The sequence below is a fragment of the Megachile rotundata genome, chromosome 4, assembly GCF_050947335.1.
Source record: "Megachile rotundata isolate GNS110a chromosome 4, iyMegRotu1, whole genome shotgun sequence".
Classification (NCBI taxonomy): Eukaryota; Metazoa; Arthropoda; class Insecta; order Hymenoptera; family Megachilidae; genus Megachile; species Megachile rotundata.
The window spans coordinates 15,259,773-15,280,834 of NC_134986.1; the positions used below are offsets into that span (position 1 = coordinate 15,259,773).

Below are 21,062 nucleotides of genomic sequence, written 5' to 3' on the forward strand. Positions count from 1 at the left end.
AATCACTTGGTTGTTCCCTTAAATGCTCATAAGTGGTAAAGCTAATAATAAAAATGAAAAAGAATTCTATTTTTCATAAAAGCAATATTTTAAACCAAACACATGATCAAGAATTATCTAACACTTTATTTTCAAGTAATTAAATAAAACTAGTGGCAATGGATGTTTAAATATTTATTTATAATTTGTAAGAGAATTTGATATTTTATTAGCGTATATCGTGGAAAATGTCCACGTATTGAACTTGTGTACGGATATTACAATTTTTAAGTATTATTAGAGAATACAGTCATATTTGCTTTATATAATCTCTTGCTATGAAACATACTTCTTGATCATAATAATTTTTGTATCAAAATTGCATGTGAAATGTTTGTCTCTCCAAATACATTCTTGTTTACTTTGGCATAAAGCATTATGCATATAAACACATATAATATCATTATATTTACGACATTCCTTGATTATTTATGATTTCAATACAATTCCTTTAGTTTCAATACTAGTAGGTACGTGATACGAATTATTTCAGCTCCTACGTTCGAATTGGAAATCAAGCAAAATTTAAAGACCAAGCTCTTTATGTCCTCAAAATATTTTAATAATATATGAAGGCCTTTTACTTAATAGCACTTTTGTATACGTACATATCCGCAAAATATCATAATAGGAAATATACAATGCTATTAGAAAAAGAAATAGTTATACTAATACGATTAAAAAGATATCTAAACACAAATTACGATTTGTGAAACATTCAAAATATTAAACAGATATTGAAATATATATATATGATTAATTTATAAGATGCTTTAAAATATTTCAAACGAACGACGTTGTTTAAGATTTCATTTTCACTTGCAATGTGTATAACACGCATTAATTAAAATGACAATATGATTCTGAAGTTAAAATAAAAAGTCTGATGATGAAAATAATACAAGTTATTGTTATTATATTTTTTATATTAACTATTTCAGTATGATTTTTATATAAATCATTTGTTTGAAAAACCTTTGGTATAAGAAGTACGCAAAATTGGTACTTGATGTAGTAAAACTTGGTATGATAGAAACGTAAAGAATAGCTGATCATAGAATCACATTGATACATTGTATATATACACATTATAAAAATTATTTTCAAGCTAAGTACTTATTAATGATTATGAATTTGCAAGAACCATATATATTATATATAATATCATAAAGATGCTCTTTTTAATTTCTTCGAATGTACTTTTCATTTATTTTTTTTATTTTGGAATTTTAAAAATCAAATTCGATTACGAAAATTACGGTATATAAAAATGATTTTTTAATTCCACCATTAGCACCAAACACGCATTTAACCATAATAAAGTTTTCTCTATGAAATCTATGAACATAAACTTCGATTCCACAACTTACAAATACTATATATGTGATTCTATTAAAATATGATTTTATGATTTGTAAAATATCTTTATGGTGTTTTTTAAAAAAATTGATTAAAATGATAATATAATCGTAGTGTTAAGTAGGTTACTCCTTACACCGATAAAACTTAATAAGTAACGAAATATACGTACACGGCTATCGCAAAAGTATTAATTTGAAAAAAAAAAGATGTATAAATATCAAAAGCACGCGTAACTGTAGTATACAATTCACAATGAAAACTAGATAAATCTCACTTTCACTCTTTTACATCAAGACATTTCATTTCATCCATAATATGCCGAAATATTCTCTCTGCTTATCTCTCGTTGTAGTGTAATAAGATTTACGATAGAATATCATATTTTGTAGTTTTAATAACTTTGGTAAATGACTATAGGATATGGAGGCTGTCAGTCATTTCTACAACTAATAAAATCATTTATACTAAAAAGTTTTTAAACTGTATGGAAGTCAGTTTCGCTACTTTCATTAAGAAATATATGCAATGAACTTTTGGTGAAAATTAGTTTACATAATTTAATATTGTGGATGTAGAAAATAACACTGTACTACTCTTATAATGGAAAATTTTCCTTGTCTCTCAAATCCTGTTGCATCTTATGCTCATTAGAAAAGAAATATGCTGTGAATATTGAAATAATGATATTCTTAAGCTTGTGATCGATAAAAAAATACGTATATGTGTTTGATTATGATTGTGTGTGACATAAAATATTGAATAAGTGTGAGTTTCGCGTTTACGTTAAAAAAATTGTTAATAAATTTAAAAGTAAACACGAATAAAACGATACAAAGAATGTTCAACTTATATAAATTTCTCAATACTGAAAGGAAATTTCAATCAAAAAGGTGCAACAATTGCCGCTGCTTCGCCCCTACTTGTCGGTAACGAAGCACATTCGTGCCACTTGTTTGAATGCGGATCATAACATTCAACGGTAGAAATTGTAATTTGGGTTCGATAAAAATTGATTTCCTGAGACTGATCACCCCCTATAACATATAGTCGACTATCAGCTGCTGCCACTGCAGGATATGATCTGCCCATATTCATAGGTGCAACAGTACTCCATTTATTCTGAAACATAAAGTATCGAAAATACAAAGAATCTGAACAAAACTATAATGTATTGGAAAAAAGCAGTACTCAAATCACCTTTTCGAAAGAATAACGTTCAACAGATGTTAAGACTTCTTGATTTTTGTTAGTACCACCAACAACATAAAGATATCCATCAAGAATTGTAATTCCCATTTGTGAACGCGGTGTAAGCATGGGAGCTAAATAAGTCCATTCCCTTGTTACTGGATTGTAACTCATTACATCTTGACGGTGCCTGCTATTATGTGTACAACCACCCACCACGTATATCAAACCTAAACAATATAATATATTCAATGTTTTCCTAAACAAAATGCAGTCAAATTAATTAATCTGTAAAATATTAGTTTTACCCTCATAAGCAACTACTCCCATACTGAACCGAGGTTCGGGAAGTTGTCCATCCAGCGTCCAAGAATTAGTTATTGGATCATATATTTCTATTGATCCACCAATATCTTCTCCTACCCAACCACCAAATGCATATAAACTATTATCCAAGGCACAAAGTCCAAATTCGCATCTGGGTTCTTCCATGCAGGCAATAGAAGTCCACACGTTATCACGTGGATCATAACATTCGCAATTGGCAATAATACACGATTCCAACTCCCCGCCAACGACATATACTTTGCCATCTAACAATGCCACTCCCGGCAGTATTCGACCTATACCTATTGGCGCTACTTCACTCCATTCACTATAAAATTAATAGAATCTTATGAATGAAAAAAGTAATACAAGATTTGCATAGTTTTTTTTAAGGTTCATATAAAATTGTACCCTGTAAATATGTCATATTTTTCGATCGTTTCATAAGTACTTTCAGCAGCTCTACCCCAGCTGTCTGCTGAATGTTCACGTCTTGATCCACCAATCACTAAAATATTCTTTTTAGCGCAAAGTCTAGGTTGTGCGTGAAGAGGCACAAGACATCCTTTATTAGATATTAAATCTTTTTGTATTGATCTTAATGCAACAATCAAACTTGCATCTTTACATTCCAGAATAACTCGTTCCAATCGTGCTAATGAACACAGTCGTAAACGAATGTGACTTAATATTTCAAATACATAACATCTTCTTGTTGGTATATCATGGACAATCCAATTATATGCTGCGTGGAAGACCTATTAACATACCAGTACAACATTTCAAATAATTAACTAAATCAAATTCGTATATATGTTCAAGAGCATATATGAAAATACAAACCTGAAATTCAGTATCAATATGAATGTAATCACTACTAAGAAAATGAACAAGATGTTCTTTCGGCAGATCCAAAAATTCTTCCTCCTGAGATACTTGAGGAAAATTGACTTGTATAAAGCGTAGGGCAGTTTCCAAAAGATCTAATCTGTTATGTGCTTCTGCAAATCTATTTAATACAATAATTTTAGAAGATAATACTATATAAAATTGTAATTATACTTAATAAACCTACAATTTACAAAATGTTTTTCTTCAATCTTACTGATCTCACCTATAAATCCCAAGCGCATTTGAATAGTGAAGTTGCTGTTTTAAATAAGTAATGCAACCAGACACTACTTCATCTAATTCTAACATATCAGCAGCTGCAAATAATTCTTGAACATTGTCCTGAGTGATGTCAACATTTCCAGTATAAATAAAATCTATCAGAAGGGAAAGAATGTTAGCTGATACTGAATGAATTTCCACCAACTCCTGTTGTTCTTCAACAAGACCACCAGTAAACATAGCATTGAAATATGCACTTCCTGCTGCTAAAACTGATCTATGTGCTCTAATGACACTACCACCAGCAACCAAACCAACATCGCTAAATTGATTTTTTAATCTTTGGGTATTCAAGTTCCTTAAGACTTTGGGGGCATATTGCCCCACTGCATAAACAATGTTAGATACATCAGAGGTTTGCTTTACAGGTTGCGTTGCAAAACCCATATTACTGCAGTTATGTCCATTCTTTATTGGTGGCGCTGCACCATCCGCCATGAAACCATCAAGTTGTCTTTTATCTGCAGTTCCTAATGAATAAATTATGGCTTTCATGATATGTATCATATTTACAGATTACTTTATTTTAGGTTTATACAACTACACATATTTATTGACTTTTGAAATATAGTGTAAGAAATTGTGTGTCCCTTAAAATTTAATATACGCAAATATAGATGTTATGGATTTTAATATTAAGTTATAGCTATATAATATTGAAATATTAGAAAACATGTAGGAAACTCTTTTAATAAATTATTAGTGGAAAATCTCTGTGATTCCACTCTATCATTTATGTTTCAAACATATGCTCCTTAATCTAGAAGTACATAAATAATGAAATAAATGTCTATTTTCTAAAATTTATTGGAGAAATGTATCTTTAAAAATTAAGTATAAAGTAAAAGCTATTAAAGTAACAGATACTGCAGTAGACTTAAACTGAATATATTTCAATGTCATATTTGTTCAATCATCTTTAACTTATTTATTAATTTAAAAGTAACAAATCAGTATTGAATATAAGCATACTTACGACATATACGCGAAAGCACCTTATAGACGCTATGAAACGATTTTGTATTATTTTTCCCTTTTAAACGCATCACTACCACCACATTTTCATGTAATTTATTATTGCTTGATACCAGGTTCTATTTGCTTTATTCTTTTACTGACTCTACCAATTAGTCACTAATTCAGTAATATGAAATCTGACATATGTCAAATAACCTATTTAGTATATGAAAGTAGCTACAAGAGAATTACTAATAAGTATTATGTATATATTCGTACCACACCTACAAGATTTTATGCAAACTGTAAACGATAAAGTATGACGGTACTTTTTATCAAACAGAAATTGGAGTATTCCACTTGTAACTTAAGAAAACACTAATTCCTCGCGTATTCTATATATTTAAATTAAAACTTTCTATTCACACATTCTCCTCGTTCGATTTTAGTAATTCAATTATGAGTTCATCGGCTTGCAGTTATACCAACAATACAAACATGCATATGTATTACATAGAGAAAGCTAAAATGCACGAACAGTAGTCAATAACTTGTCATTATATCGAACCCTTTTTTACACGAACAGAATATTATATATATAATTAATTTAACATATAAATATTTTTAGATTATTCAGGTCAGCTGATTGATATTTGTAGTGGTACGAATGATGTTCATATCATGGAAAAATTAAGAATTATACCACTAGCGCTACTCAACATCAAATGGTGAAACATATTTGATACAATAGTCGGTATTTCAGATCATGTAACACAAATTCACATAAGATGATTGCTCTATCTCACATTGCATCTGTGGCTATGCACTTTACAAGTGATAGTGCCATCTCAAATTGTTTTGCGTTTATCATATTCGTATACACAGTATACGTATAGAGGATAGGGTGTTCGGCAGTGTTCATTTTTGCTTGCTTTTGTGACAGTAATTTGTAGGAGAAAAAAGGGCTGTTGGATCATATTTTCAGCTTTATTAATTAGCTGCAAACTTAGATTTCATCATGGACGATTTACAGAATTATAAATTACAGCTACAACAGGTAAAGAACTTGTTTATTGCTTAACCTAACTCAAATGTTGAAATGGCGAGTCCATTTTTGGTGAATCTTTCGTTGTTTACGATGTAACAGTGTTAAACGAAATTTGTATATTATTGTTTTAGGTGGAGGCAGCTCTTACAACGGATCCTTCTAATGAAGAACTCTTAAAATTGAAAATCGATCTCGAGGAAGTAATAGAGCTGACACATGATTTAATTAAATCACAACAACAGGAAAAAAGGCAAGCCAATGGCATGGATGCTAAAGATCCTATTTTACTTGCAGTTCTGGCTAATAAATGGAAGATTGGCGATCAGTGCATGGCACCTTGGAGCGAAGATGGCAAGTAAGTAATTGCAATTTCTACATTGCTGTACTCTAATAAAAAATGAGAATCAGCTGTCTAATGTTAATTGGTTAATTGAAGCTGTCATAGGAAACACATATGTTCCATTACTATAACTCAATTTTTCTTAGATATTACGAGGCAACAATAGATGCAATAAGCGAGGATGGAGTGGTTAATGTAACTTTTAATGAATATAAAAACACTGATGTCACAATGCTTAGTCAGTTAAAATCAGTAGCCAAAAGGCCAGCATCAGACTGGGCAGATCAAAAGTCAAAGTAAGTTTGAACAAAGATTCATTAATTTTATTTATTAGCAGCTAATATTAACATAATCCCCCCTGCAATTTTGAGTACATATCAGTTCTCGAGGAACATTGCGGGTTAAGTTTTATGAATACAATGATTACTAATCGTTCATTTTTCTCCTTATTCCTTTATTCCCAATTGGCTACGATAATCACTCCACTGTTTGGTGTGCTTCGATCTGAAATTCATTTGTTCATTTGTCTCTTGGTGTTGAACTGATCGTGTACATCGCCGGAACTCAGGAAAAGGTAACAAGAAATATTAGATTTTTGTTGAAATATCATTTTTATCTATCTGTACCATTGTACATAATTATAAATAATGCATTAGATTAAGTGTAAATTTAAATATCATAATAACATTTTTAATACAATTAATATAGTAAAATTTATTTAACATAGTGAAATTTTTAACCTTAACTTGTGTTCATTCAAGTTAACAAGTTCCTAGGTAAAATAATATTATTTTGATTTTTTTATTACAGATGTGAAATATTAAATTTAGTGGAAGTCGTATATCTGATGCATACATTTTACAATAATTTATACAATCTCATTTTTAGCAGTAACATAACAATGGAAATTTAATGTCTCAATGAAGATTTATTTTCACTAGTTACTTTCAGAAATGATAGATCTATTGCTTTACAGAAAAATGCAAGCTGCTGCAGTAGCAGGTTCTGATCCTAATAAACAAAGAGAATACCTTAAGAAAAAGAAACAGAGAAAACTTCAAAGATTTAAGGAGCTCGAAGAGGAACGCGAAATGGAGAAAAATAAGTGGCTAGCATTTACTAATAAGGTATTATTAAAACACAGTTTTCAAATCAATATATTTTTTAGTTATTCACATGCAAATTTTTTTGTGATGCAGTCTTCAAAGAAAGGTGTAATTAAGAAGAGTATATTCGCAACACCAGAAAACGTAAATGGTCGAGTTGGAATAGGAACATGTGGTGTAAGCGGTCGAGAAATGACCAAATTTAGCAACGGTGAAAAATGGAGGAGAGGAGCATGAATGTTATTGTAAATATACAATTTAATACTTCGTGACATAGAACTATCAATTATTAATATTATTATGCCGAAATCAGTTCTTTAAAGAACTGAAAACGTATGTTTTGTGTTGTGAAAATGTTTACTTGAGCACATGAATGAGGAGTGTTTGGCGGTTACTTTTAGATTGCGCGTAGACATTATATTATAAACGAACAATGACCTCAAATAAATCCTGAAGTTACTTGGATTTTCTACCTTTCTGAAGCGAATGAACGTTGTGAGTGAATGTATTTCTAGATTAATACATTTATGTGGATATGATTTGTTTATAATCTGTAATGGACATGAATAAATGTATATTTTAAATCCGGATTATATTTATGTATTTTTTATTCGATACTATGATCAAACGTTCATTGAATACATACATTATACATTCTATTATGAAAACGTAACATTGTTCTATAAAGACAAGATGAATAGATAACGGTATAGTTATATGTATCTACAATGTATGTAGAGATGAAGTAATCAACTCCTACGCTGCCCGAACTATATATGATACCGTTAAGAAGGATTCGAAATGGTCGTTCTATCGTTGTACAACACGTCACCAGTCGGTGATATATTTAAGAGGATAACGGGAATATAAGTGTTTGATAATCTCAGAAAAATGGATTTATCAAATCATTATCGTTTCGCATAAGTATCGGAACCGTTTTCTAACCTATTTTAATGAGATTTTTAATAAACATGTACGTCCAATGAATCTGACGTTTTTTTTATGCCGTGATACTAAAATAATCTAATGCTTATTCTACGTTAACTATACCTAGTAAACAGTACTTTGTACTTTTATAAATGATGTAAAAATGGAAATACATAGAAGGTGTTTCATGTGCCTACCAATTTACTATTTACAACTTGTACAACTTTACAAATAGATAATTATTGTACAAAATATTGCATTTGCATAAAAAGAGAAATGGAGTCAAACGAAAGGAATCAATTATCAAATGGGGATGCTGCAAGTAACAGGGACATAGATTGGTCCAGATATGGTTTACATAATAACGTAGAAACACAGAGAAATGATGAAACACGAAGGAATAATAGAGAATACCAAGAACTTGCACCTGAAATGTATGAAACTGGAGCAAATGAACTTTTTGCTCAAGAATATGTAAGTAATTACAATAGCAATGCTCATGAGTTTTCTTTAAATTCATATCTTTCAGAGTTCGGATCCATGGTGGAAATCAAATTTCTTCATTTCACAACCTATATTGTTTGGAACATGGGATGGAGTTTTTACATCTTGTCTTATTAATATTTTTGGAGTCATTGTATTTTTAAGATCAGGATGGATAGTAGGTCAAGCTGGTGTTCTTAATGCAATATTAATAATCTTTTGTACAGGTAATAATGATTGTTTGTTAGTAATAACAATTTTGAGAACTTCAGAACCAATTTCTTTAATTGTTTTAGTGTGCATTGCATTGGTAACTGTATTATCTGCTGTGGGAATATGCGAAAGATGTAGAGTTGAAAGTGGAGGGGTTTATTTTTTACTATCACACGTGTTAGGATCAAGATTTGGGGGTTCTATTGGATTGCTATATTGTTTTGGGCAGGTACAAGAACTCCTATACTCCTAACTCTGTACCTACAGTATTACATTAAAATTATTTGTAGGCGGTGGGCTGTGCTCTAAATGTTTTAGGTTTTGGAGAATCTATGGCTGGTCTTGTAGGTTTAGAATCTGCATGGGCAGAACGTGGTTTTGCTTGTGCTGCAGTTATCTTGTTGTCTATTATAAATGTTGCTGGTGTCAAATGGGTGATAAAGCTGCAATTCATTCTTTTGCTAATTTTGTTATTAGCTGGTGTAGATTTTATGGTTGGAAGCTTTACTCATGTGAATATTGGTAAGCTGCAGCTTCCAACACAGTTACTACTATTAACAGAAATAAATAATTCTATGAATATTTTTAGAGGCTGGTTTTGAGGGTTGGCTGTCAGGAAATTTAAAAAATAATACTTTCCCTGCATATCAAGATGGATACAGTTGGTTCACAGTGTTTGGTGTATTCTTTCCCACAGTAACTGGTGTGTTAGCTGGTATCAATATGAGCGGAGATTTAAGACATCCATCCACAGATATACCTAATGGTACATTAGCAGCAGTAGGGACCGGGTAAAAATCATAACTAAAATATTTTGATACCTCATATTATCGAGAAGTTACACCTGATTTTAATTTGATTTCAGAACTTTATTGTATCTATGTTTCTCAATGTTTCTCGCAGCGACTTGCACTCGAAATGCGCTTCTCACGAATTTCATGATAGCATCAACAGTATCAGCGATTTCGGTACTATTATTAGCAGGCCTTTATGTATCATCATTTAGTAGTTGTTTAGGTGCGATGTACGGTACTCCTAGAGTTCTTCAGTCTATTGCTAGTCAAAATGTTATACCAGGAATGAGCTGTTTACAAAGAGGGGTAAGAGTAATACAATTACTATATCCTTAAATTTAATAATATAATAAAATAACAAAATATACTTTTCAGAAAGGACCAAACAAAGTGCCGATATACGCTATGTTAGTTGTTGCTGTCGTTACATTGACTTTTATCATTACTGGCCAAATTAATACTCTCGCGCCAATCGTTACAATGCCCTTTCTTTTAACATATGCATGCTTGGACTATGCATATTTTGCTCTTGCGCAAACGTTCGACATACAATTGAACCGGGAACAACGATTTCGTACACAGTCACCAACATTCGATCGCAACTACGGTTCCGCAAGCAGAAATAATTCGATAACAGACACAGACAATGATTTGGACAATTTATTCCCTGAAAGAATAAGACACAAAAATCTTGTTGTAAGTACAGTTGATCATTGTATAAAGATAAGGAGTTAATGGTTCCTATCGTTTTTAGAGAAATCCTAGTCTTTCTGAAAATAACGTCTACATAGATTCTTCTCCGAGTGTCGATGAAAATGGCAGCACTGTGGAAAATTCGGAAAAGAAAATTCATATCCATAATAAATTGGGGAATTGGTACAGTCCTTTATGTAACAGATGGCTCTCCTTGCTAGGAGTAAGTGTTGTACTCAATTATATTACTCGTGAAGTCAATTATGGGAGCACGTGCTAATATTTTACTTTTCAGTGCCTCATAAAATTGCTTATCATGTTTCTCGTCCATTGGGGTTACGCCATAGCCAACATTGTCGTCGTTTTTCTAGTTTGGAGTTACGTAGGTCATGCTAACCCTGCCGTGATACCAGGAGTATCATCAGAATTTAAATTCTTCAAATGGTTGAAAATATCTTTGCTAAGACTAATGGGGTAATTATTTTGCAATATTTCTTCTTGATAGAACTAGTTTTATTTGTTTCTTAATTACAGGAGAAAAATGTACGATTACGAACAAATTGTTGTTGCACCTGTGCATCCAGGTGTTGAAACATCTTCGGCTCAGTTGAACGAAGAAAACGAAGATTTCGCTGGCAGACGAAGATATCATCAAACAGCTACGGTTACAGGGGAATACGTTAACGTTGATTGAAAATGTTGTAGACTAACTAGGCGAAATATCGAATTCGACAAAGTTGCAGAGTATTTTATAAAAATAAATTATCTGAAAGTAATGTAAGAATGAAGCGTTGTAATTTTGAACGCTAACGACCGCACAAAGCTAGTCTAATCAAAAATATCTCATATCTTAGGCACAAGGAATTTTTTTTGATACAGTGGAACCCGGTAGCCTTAAGATTACTAATAATCAAAAAGAGATATGCTAAGCATTTACATAGTTTTACCACAACTTTTTATAACAATTTACTCGATATGCATTAAATGCTGTAGAAATATGTACTGCCAGAAGCGTTTCTAACAACCGAGGGTCCATATATAATCAGTGAATTATTTTAATTACCGTGTATTGTAATATAAGATTATTTATTCTTTATAACTTATAATTTGTAGTTAGGATTCATTGCAAATGATTGCATGAGGGTATCAAAAATGCTGGATATCATACCAATTCGATATCATATCATTTATGACAAAATACTCTGTACATAAGTAGTAATAGTTATTTATAGTATATGTTACATTTTTGTAAATGTCATTGCAGAGACGAGTTACTAATAAAATATACATACAGATTAATAGATAATATATGTGTATCAATTTTATTGGACCTTTTAATTTAACTGGACATAATGGAACAGAGGTAAGTTTAAAAATTATTTAAAATTTCTGAGGCAACATTCCAATCAACTGAATAATTTTATAAGGTGATTATAGAATAGATTCTAAATAGAAATTCATAAATTCATAAATGAGCTTAGGTGGCATTGATTTCCAGTTTGAGGCGAGGCTGAGGTACGTAGTCCTCAAAGATTCTTATTTGAAAGTTGAAACTTGGAGACTTATGAATTTGGAAATTTGGGAATTGGGGAATGTAGGAGTTGGTGAATATGGGAATTGGGGAATGTGGGAGTTAGTGAATATGTGAATGGGAAAGTTGTGGAATTGGGGAATGTGGGAATTGGGAAGTTGTGGAATTAGGGAATGTAGGAATTGGGAAGTTGTGAAATTGGGGAATGTGGGAATTTGGAAGTTGTGAAATTGGGAAATGTGGGAATTGGGAAATTGTGAAATTGGGGAATGTAGGAGTTGGTGAATATGGGAATTGTGGAATGTGGGAATTGGTGAATATGGGAATGGAAAAGTTGTGGAATTGGGGAATGTGGGAATTGGGAAGTTGTGAAATTGGGAAATGTGGGAATTGGGAAATTGTAAAATTGGGGAATGTGGGAATTGGGAAGTTGTGAAATTGGGAAATGTGGGAATTGGGAAATGTGGGAATTGGGAAATTTTGAAATTGGGGAATGTGGGAATTGGGAAGTTGTGAAATTGGGGAATGTGGGAATTGTGAAGTTGTGAAATTGTAAAATGTGGGAATTGAGGAATATGGAAATTTGGAAAGTTGGGATTTCCAGAATATAAAAATTTAAAGCTTGCAAATTTGAAAATTATAAAATTCCAAAATTTAAAATTTTGAATTACCAGCACGTCATACTATCCTACTACACCCCCTCATTTCCACTACAGTTTTCACATATTACCACATACATTCACGTCGCTAATTATTTAGCTCTTTACAACCCTATTACACAATTACCCCAATGTTAACCAATTAAGAACCGAATAATCGAAGTCGTAAACAAGTTTTATGGTATCTTAATGGATCCAGTATGTATGTCGATAATGTTTCGTGTGCGTGGGGCGCATACCAGTTCCTAATCGTACTGGATTCAGCGAGTATAGTGCGAGGTTGAATCCGGAGAGCTTCGGAAGCCTCGAGGTTCGCGGTGATCTCGTGGTTGGCCACGATGGTTAACCTTCTACTGTGTACCAGCCTCTTAGGTGGTTGCGTTAAAATCCTCCATAGCGTCAGAATGCTAGATAATTAGCTGCGGCATATTAACACGTATTTCTGATCATTTCGATCCTTATTTCTACATGCACTATTTTTTAACTCTTGTGTAACCATTTTTACTCTTATATATTATGTAACATATATATTATAACAAACACAATATTATATATTTTTAATAAATTCTGTACACATTTAATACTATATATTTATATTCATATATTTAATATTGTGTACTTAATGTATATTTTATATATTTTGTACATTTTTTAATATATAAAAGATATTATATTATATAATATATTTATTATAACAAACAATGTATTATATATTTTTAATATATTCTGTATACATTTAATATAATATATTTATATTCATATATTTAATATTGTGTACTTAATGTATTTTTTATATATTTTGTACATTTTTTAATATATAAAAGATATTATATTATATAATATATTTATTATAACAAACATTATATTATATATTTTTAATATATCCTGTACACATTTAATACTATATATTTATATTCATATATTTAATATTGTATACTTAATGTATATTTTATATATTTTATACATTTTTTAAAATATAATATTATATTATATTCCTTTTTATTCTGCAATAAAATGTATACTTTTTATATTCATTCATATTATACATAGTAAAATATATATTTTCTGTGCTCCTTCATAAATAATAAATATTTTACGCTTCTCAATCCTCTCATACAATTCTTAATCCTCTTCCACAAAATTCCTCTTATTCCATCTGTATCCGAAACTGCAATTTAAAGTCAAATTACAGCGTCATGTAATTTGTTTAGACGCCCGTAGTTACATTAAAACTTGCCTACAGTAACATTAAACGTGACAAAACCAGTCGCAAAAGTTCCAACATTAAATTAGACTTAATTCGTCGAATGAAATTTTGGAATCGAAGTGTAGGTCACCATTTCAGAATCGAATTAAGGGATGACGTCGTCGGTCCCCGAGGGTGTATCTTGTTTGCTCATCTTCTTTACATCTTGTTCGACTGTTGTTAAAGATTGCACGCGAGCTGATCGAACGAAAAATCCTTATATTGGATTCCAGGGATAAGTAGAGGATCGACGTAATCGAATAAAAACACGCGATACCGGAGTAATGGTATGGAAGTAGCGGGGGGTGAGTCGAATCGAGAGGCAACGAACGTAATCCTTGAGAATACTGCATGGTTGTCGATCTTTGTGCATTAAGGAATCTTATAATGCCTGACTAGGGTACTTAACTACGGGAATTTCGCGTTCTTGGGAATTTTGGTATTTTGGAATTTTGATGCTTTGTAGTTATTGTACTTTGGGGGTTAATTAGGATTTGGGGATTTCGCAGCTTTGGTATTTTGGAATTTTGGAATTTTACTACTTTATAGTTATTATACTTTTAGGGGGTTAATTAGAACTTGGTGATTTCGAAATTTTGGGATTTTGGAATTTTGATATTTTGTAGTTATTACACTTTTGGGGATTTTAATTCTTACCATTCGACGATTTTGGAATTGAGGAATGTGGGAATTGAGGAATGTGGGAACTGGGAATTGTGGGAATTGGGAATTGTGGGAATTGGGATATGTGGGAATTGGGATATGTGGGAATTGGGGAATGTGGGAATTGGGGAAAGTGGGAATTGGGGAATGTAGGAACTGGGGAGTGTGGGAATTGGGGAATGTGGGAATTGGGGAATGTGGGAATTGGAGAATGTGGGAATTGGAGAATGTGGGAATTAGGAAATTGTGGAATTTGGGAATTGTGGGAATTGGGATATGTGGGAATTGGGATATGTGGGAATTGGGATATGTGGGAATTGGGGAATGTGGGAATTGGGGAAAGTGGGAATTGGGGAATGTAGAAATTGGGGAATGTGGGAGTTTGGGAGTGTGGGAATTGGAGAATGTGGGAATTGGGGAATGTAGGAATTGGGGAATGTGGGAATTGGGAAGTTGTGGAATTTGAGAATATGGGAATTGGGAAATGTGGGAATTGGCTATTGTGGAATTGGGGAATGTGGGAGTTGAGGAATGTGGGAATTGGGGAATGTGAGAATTAGGGAACGTGGGAATTAAGGAATATGGAAATTGAGGAACGTGGGAATTGGGAAGTTATGGAATTTGGAAATGTAGGAATTGTGGAATACATATTAGTCTACAATCACATATGCACGTTATTACTCTGCAATCATATATAACATATTATTCTACAAGCACACATAACACATTATTATACAATAATCCATATACATTGATTGTACCCCACTTCGCAGACACAGATTCTATAATAATTCACAGACATTGATTGTACCACAGTTCACAGACATTGTTTGTATAATAATTCATAAGCATTGATTCTATCACAATTCACAGACGTTGGTTCTACACTAAGTCATAGATCGATTCTACAATAATTCATAGCTATTGATTCTACATTAATCTACAGACATTGAGTCTACAATAATTCATAAACATCCATAAAATAATTCATAAACCTTGTTCCTACAACAATTTTGATAGACACTGATTTTACAACAATTCATGAAAAGCAATTTCATAATGATTCCCACACAGTAATCCACGGTACTTCTAAGCATCGTACAAGGATGTTTAACCCTTCACCCTATGATTTATTTGCAAAGTGCATCAGTCAGGAGCTAGTCATACCTACAATATTAAAACAGACTAAGAAAGTTTTAATGTTATGTCAATCTGGTATTATACAATCGTTGATTATGCAAATTATAACTGGACTTGAACACCAGATTAAAGTATTATATGTATTAAAAATTCTAGTAAAATTTCAAGTAGCTTGAGTGCGTTACGACTCTTGAAAATAGTGTAAGGGGTTAAAATAAGCAGAAATAACGTACAAACCATGCTCGTACATATGTATATTAAAAATTCCAGTAAAATTTGTCACAGTTCGAGCGCGTCACAAATCAGACTTGTCAAAATAGTGTAAGGGGTTAAATAAGCAGAAGCAATGTACGACCCACGATCACACATATGTATATTAAAAATTTCAGTCAAATTTGTCACAGTTCAAGTGCCTCACAAATCAAACTTGTTAAAATAGCATAATATCATAAGCATTAAAAATAAGCAGAAACATTATACGAACCACGGTCGCAGAAGCGATCGGCATCCCTCCGTCCCTCTCGAGATAAGAAGACGCTACTTCATCCGGTCCCGCTGGTTCTCCCTAGTAGGTGGCTAGGTGTCAGGTTGAAAGAGGGAGGGTGGTAGACGCAGAGCGAGGTGTACGCCGGGTGACGTTCGCTGACGGTTTCGAGTGGCGGGAGGGTTAAAAACGGGGGTTGTTCCTCGACGCTGGGTTAGAAGTGGTGGGGCGAGAGACGAGGGTAGGGGGTCGTGTTCCTCGGTGGGATTCCTAGTTGGATGCCGGATCCACCGTGGAAACTTCAGTGCGCGATCAACCACCGACGCGTGTTTACGGTCGGAGCTCCAGCGGAAGCTGCGAGGCTTGGCTGCTGCGGGGGTGAGATTCTTTTCATTAACAGTTCTCGTGTCACCACTTCCTTCGTGATTTTACCACCGGATGTTTCTCAAATTCGTCGCTGACCACCACCACTATATTCTCGCGAGGATCGCACGAGTGTAACGTGAATCCTTTGAGAAACGCGGGCCACGTGTTCTGCAAACCGGCGTGCGGTCTCAAAGAAACCCTTGAGCTATCATTTCTTTTGCAAGTTTATCAATTACCTCAATGTAAAGACAAATAAGGAAAGTTGAACTGTTAGGAAAATTTTTTGTATGAGGATCTCTGGTCATGCAGATACTGGTACCAAGTTCAAACCAATAGTGCTGAGAATATTACTTTGATTTGTTGAAAGTTGAGATGTTAAAAAAATTTTGCATTTGAGAGAACCCTTGATTATACAAATAATTAATACCAAGTTCAAACTATTAGTGCTGAGAATATGACTTTGATTTGTTGAAAGTTGAGATGTAAAAAAATTTTGCATTTGAGAGAACCCTTGATTATACAAATAATTAATACCAAGTTCAAACCAATAGTGCTGAGAATATGACTTTGATTTGTTGAAAGTTGAGATGTTAAAAAAATTTTGCATTTGAGAGAATCCTTGATCATACAAATAATTAACACCAAGTTCAAACTATTAGTGCTGAGAATATGACTTTGATTTGTTGAAAGTTGAGATGTTAAAAAAATTTTGCATTTGAGAGAACGCTTGATCATACAAATAATTAATACCAAGTTCAAACCAATAGTGCTGAGAATATGACTTTGATTTGTTGAAAGTTGAGATGTTAAAAAAATTTTGCATTTGAGAGAATCCTTGATCATACAAATAATTAACACCAAGTTCAAACTATTAGTGCTGAGAATATGACTTTGATTTGTTGAAAGTTGAGATGTTAAAAAAATTTTGCATTTGAGAGAACGCTTGATCATACAAATAATTAATACCAAGTTCAAACCAATAGTGCTGAGAATATGACTTTGATTTGTTGAAAGTTGAGATGTAAAAAAATTTTGCATTTGAGAGAATCCTTGATCATACAAATAATTAATACCAAGTTCAAACTATTAGTGCTGAGAATATTACTTTGATTTGTTGAAAGTTGAGATCTTAGGAAAATTTTTGATATGAGGATCTTTGGTAATGCAGATACTGGTACCAAGTTTAAACTAATAGTGTTGAGAATATGGTTTTAATTTGTCCTGTATCTGAAGTGTAACGTGCCACACTAGTGTAACAGAGGGTGTATCAGAGAGTTGCTGTTGTTTGACAATCCTGATACGTAACGCACTCACAATTAAAATGTGACGAACCTCATTCAAATGTTGAGTATATTTCAATCTGAAGTTTGAGTCCAATTACAGCTTGCAAAGTCAAGAATCTCTGAATACAAAATTGACATAACATTTCGTTATTTGTTTTAATATTTTTAGATATGAATAGTTCTGATTAACCTAACAAATTGCACCTGCAAGGGGTTAATTTCTCAATGATACTATTTAAAAATTGTACTTACCTTGTTGCCTTTTTACAACATACTTCTAATCTTTCAATCATTCTTTTTGACCCAAGAATAAAATTCCCTCCATAAATATAATTGAATCTTCAAACATAATTTATGAAGAGTCCATCGAAAATATTTCTAGTCAACAATTTTTACTTTCCCAAAAATTTGTAATATACAATCTTTTATCCGTAAGCAGATATGTTTACCTTCATTGGAAGTTCAAGATGATTTTACGAAATTGAAAAGCTCAATGTCGCGTGCAAAGGAGGGATGATCGATACATATCGAGTCCCTGTGCATATATGCTATGTCAAATAATGTCGATGATAGAGTAGCTACTCATGAATAAATTAATTTCTCAACAAGTTTTCACGAGTAAATTAATTTGTCAGCAACAAGTTTTCACGAACTGATTTTTTAGGCCAATTATAGTTTATTCAAATTTGCGAATGTGGTGGAAATTTGTTCAGTGCAAAGTGACTTGTATGTTTCGACAAAAAGTTACACCGATAATATTTACATTTTCGTTCAAGTGAACAAGTTTTGTTCATATATTGAGAGGTAAGGGATATGTTTTTGATTGTAGTTTTGGTTTTATTCGAAAGTTCGGTTTCTTTTATGATCAGTGCATAAATATTAACAATTTCGTGATCAGTTTCAAGTATTAACAATTTTCGTGATAATCGAATATGGTGGCGTGAATCAGGTTTGTGAGTCTAACGCAGTGAGTTAGATTTCCTGCAGAGTCTGAATTGATTAATGAGGATTTAAGAGGGTTTAATGGACGCTTATCAAATTACTAATCTTTCTGGACATTAGTGATATTTTATCTCAACTGATTGTTTTAAAGAATTATAAAAAAGTATAAGTCTTTTAATAAATTTAGCAATTTGTATAATTGTAATTATAATTTATAAAATATAGAAGTGAAATATTTAATCCATTTATAAAATATATAATTCAAAGTCTGATACGAAATATAAGAAATAAAACATCAAACAATATAAATTATTATAATTTGCATTACTATATTTTCAAAGAAAGTATGATTAAACGTAACTTATAATACAGTTATAATTAAAACGACCTTATCAAGTTTTGACGTTGACAATTTTTTACAGCAGCATACAAATGCACTCTGCAACTCGCATTCACTCACCCCGAAATATTAAGCGAATTTCCATTATACGAGCACATTAAATTCATCGCGATTAAACATTCCAGTCGCTTTTTATCGCACGAGGAAGCTCGAGAAAGTTGTTAGGAAGTTATGAAGTTCAGTGCCTCCTCAGGGTCAAGGACTCGATATCCTGAATCCTGATGTTCCCGTAACGCGTTACTATGTTCAGTGCTTTTAATCGTGTGGTAATCTTACGAAGCTTTCGCTTGAAACTTCACTATCAAAATATTAATAATTTATATGTACTGTAAGTATCTTCTTTATTCAAAAACTAATCAAACACGCTCTAAAATGCTGAGGTTAATATGAATCAAATTATGATAGTTTCAAAATAAATTCTGAGTACATAATTTAAGGTTAGGGTGTACAAAATGGCTGAACAGTCGTTAAACAGAAAAGAGCGAGAAAATCGCGCCTGAGACTCCATTTTGTTCACCAAGAGTTAAACCCTTGCCGTTTGTCAAGTCGTTCAGTCAAAAGTAATTATTAACTACAATAGTATTAAATTTTTATACTTTTAAAAGTATAAAGTAATTAAAAAAAGTCAAAATGTCGTGACTATTTTGTATTCAAAGCTCCTCGACTGCATAAGTTATGATTACACTTGAACTTAAAATGCATTAAATATTGAATCAAGATTTGTCGCATTCGAACCGTAAGCGCCTCACGAGTCTGGTTCGTGAAAAACCTGCAAGAACAGACATTAAATAACATTGAAAAATGAAATAAAATAAAGAAATTTTCGAGGGTCGCAATCTCCGAGTTAAAAGATTACACAGCGTTCGGTAAACAACAGTTTCCGAACGTCGAATCGAATTGATTTTTGAGCAGATCCTCAAACGTTTCACAGCATCAATCTTCATCCGGTAACGTCAGCGAGGAGTATTTTCGCGGAGAATCTCCCTCGGAAAGGTTTGATTCCAATCTGTCATTCGGAACGAAGGAAATAGGTCAACTGAACTGTTTTCAAGGGGCTGTCTCTCGCGTGAAAATTCGCGGTACGTGGTAATCGTTCGAAGCTGTCGTTAAAAAAGGTGGTCGAGAGAAAGAGAGGCTAGGGAGAGAGAAAAAAAAATGAAATCACACCCCATTCGGGGATCAGCTTCTTTTCAATTCGAGCTCCCTTTCAATTCGACCGACCGATTCTTCTCGAGAGGATATTTAACAGACTTTCGAGAGAATCGTCGCGATACGCGGACTAAAAAAACTGAACAAAAATTCCTACCGAGAATTACAAATATGGGTCGTTCGATAACTATTATGCGATCCTATCGATTTTACTTCGATTGTATCTTGCTGGAAGGCAAAAGGGAAAATACATTTGGAATTGTAATAATATCGTTAAATATGTCAGTTGATTGTTGGGTGTAGTATGTTAGAAGGGTGCTAGTTTTGGGGATTGTTACTTTGGAGTATTTCAGTTTTTGGATATTTCTAATTTTGGATACCTTCGATTTCTATTTCTAATTTGGGACACCCTTAAATTCGGGTGCTCGAGAAGCACTGAGTATTCATTATCCCCAATTTTGCACACCCTTAATTTGGAATATACCTAATTTGGGGTGTATCGAATTTTGAGGGTTCCTAATTCGGGGTATCCCGAAATTTGGGTGTTTC

General features: G+C 32.6%; 4 protein-coding genes across 7 annotated transcripts in view; 3 read left to right on the top strand and 1 right to left on the bottom strand.

The window, feature by feature from the left end:
- Positions 1 to 158: 158 nt before the first annotated feature.
- Positions 159 to 5,545, bottom strand: LOC100879816 (actin-binding protein IPP). 3 transcript variants are annotated; one of them, XM_012286809.2, is made up of 8 exons: positions 5,376 to 5,545; positions 5,066 to 5,283; positions 4,031 to 4,559; positions 3,760 to 3,925; positions 3,328 to 3,674; positions 2,898 to 3,244; positions 2,599 to 2,819; positions 159 to 2,520 (listed from the first exon to the last, which is right to left on the bottom strand). In XM_012286809.2, exons 2-8 carry the CDS (start codon positions 5,133 to 5,135, stop codon positions 2,284 to 2,286), a joined length of 1,917 nt encoding a protein of 638 aa, XP_012142199.1. In that variant the 5' UTR covers positions 5,136 to 5,283; positions 5,376 to 5,545; the 3' UTR covers positions 159 to 2,283. The 3 variants fall into 3 exon arrangements, with proteins under 3 accessions (XP_012142199.1, XP_076386900.1, XP_076386899.1); XM_076530785.1 differs by having other exon boundaries at positions 5,066 to 5,243; positions 5,335 to 5,545; XM_076530784.1 differs by having other exon boundaries at positions 5,066 to 5,243; positions 5,326 to 5,545.
- Positions 5,546 to 5,818: 273 nt separating this feature from the next.
- On the top strand, positions 5,819 to 8,133 carry Spf30 (Splicing factor 30). Its single transcript, XM_003703981.3, has 5 exons — positions 5,819 to 6,103; positions 6,226 to 6,449; positions 6,581 to 6,730; positions 7,411 to 7,561; positions 7,634 to 8,133. Exons 1-5 carry the CDS (start codon positions 6,065 to 6,067, stop codon positions 7,775 to 7,777), a joined length of 708 nt encoding a protein of 235 aa, XP_003704029.1. The 5' UTR covers positions 5,819 to 6,064; the 3' UTR covers positions 7,778 to 8,133.
- Positions 8,134 to 8,278: 145 nt separating this feature from the next.
- Positions 8,279 to 11,956, top strand: LOC100880118 (solute carrier family 12 member 8). Of its 2 annotated transcripts, XM_076530782.1 has the most exons (10): positions 8,279 to 8,941; positions 8,997 to 9,177; positions 9,247 to 9,392; positions 9,454 to 9,685; positions 9,753 to 9,954; positions 10,029 to 10,263; positions 10,333 to 10,653; positions 10,712 to 10,873; positions 10,946 to 11,124; positions 11,185 to 11,956. In XM_076530782.1, exons 1-10 carry the CDS (start codon positions 8,744 to 8,746, stop codon positions 11,342 to 11,344), a joined length of 2,016 nt encoding a protein of 671 aa, XP_076386897.1. In that variant the 5' UTR covers positions 8,279 to 8,743; the 3' UTR covers positions 11,345 to 11,956. The 2 variants fall into 2 exon arrangements, with proteins under 2 accessions (XP_076386897.1, XP_076386898.1); XM_076530783.1 differs by lacking the exons at positions 9,247 to 9,392; positions 9,454 to 9,685.
- Positions 11,957 to 16,612: 4,656 nt separating this feature from the next.
- The window catches only part of Dscam3 (Down syndrome cell adhesion molecule 3), a 295,926-nt gene continuing 291,476 nt past the window's right edge, over positions 16,613 to 21,062 (top strand). Inside the window, exon 1 of the mRNA XM_012286811.2 lies at positions 16,613 to 16,751. The gene's annotated coding sequence lies outside the window, so the exon portion shown is untranslated. The remainder of the gene's footprint in view (positions 16,752 to 21,062) is intronic.

Bases quoted from the DNA above. Each gene is read 5' to 3' on its own strand.
- Spf30 (XM_003703981.3), top strand. From the start codon at position 6,065: ATGGACGATTTACAGAATTATAAATTACAGCTACAACAG. The intron at 6,104-6,225 runs GTAAAGAACTTG...TTATTGTTTTAG, and splicing joins ATAAATTACAGCTACAACAG to GTGGAGGCAGCTCTTACAAC. The intron at 6,731-7,410 runs GTAAGTTTGAAC...ATTGCTTTACAG, and splicing joins TGGGCAGATCAAAAGTCAAA to AAAAATGCAAGCTGCTGCAG.
- LOC100879816 (XM_012286809.2), bottom strand. From the start codon at position 5,135: ATGCGTTTAAAAGGGAAAAATAATACAAAATCGTTTCATAGCGTCTAT. The intron at 3,245-3,327 runs GTACAATTTTAT...TTAATTTTATAG, and splicing joins AAATATGACATATTTACAGG to TGAATGGAGTGAAGTAGCGC. The intron at 2,521-2,598 runs GTGATTTGAGTA...TTTATGTTTCAG, and splicing joins AACGTTATTCTTTCGAAAAG to AATAAATGGAGTACTGTTGC.
- LOC100880118 (XM_076530782.1), top strand. From the start codon at position 8,744: ATGGAGTCAAACGAAAGGAATCAATTATCAAATGGGGATGCTGCAAGT. The intron at 10,264-10,332 runs GTAAGAGTAATA...TATACTTTTCAG, and splicing joins TGAGCTGTTTACAAAGAGGG to AAAGGACCAAACAAAGTGCC. The intron at 10,874-10,945 runs GTAAGTGTTGTA...TTTACTTTTCAG, and splicing joins GATGGCTCTCCTTGCTAGGA to TGCCTCATAAAATTGCTTAT.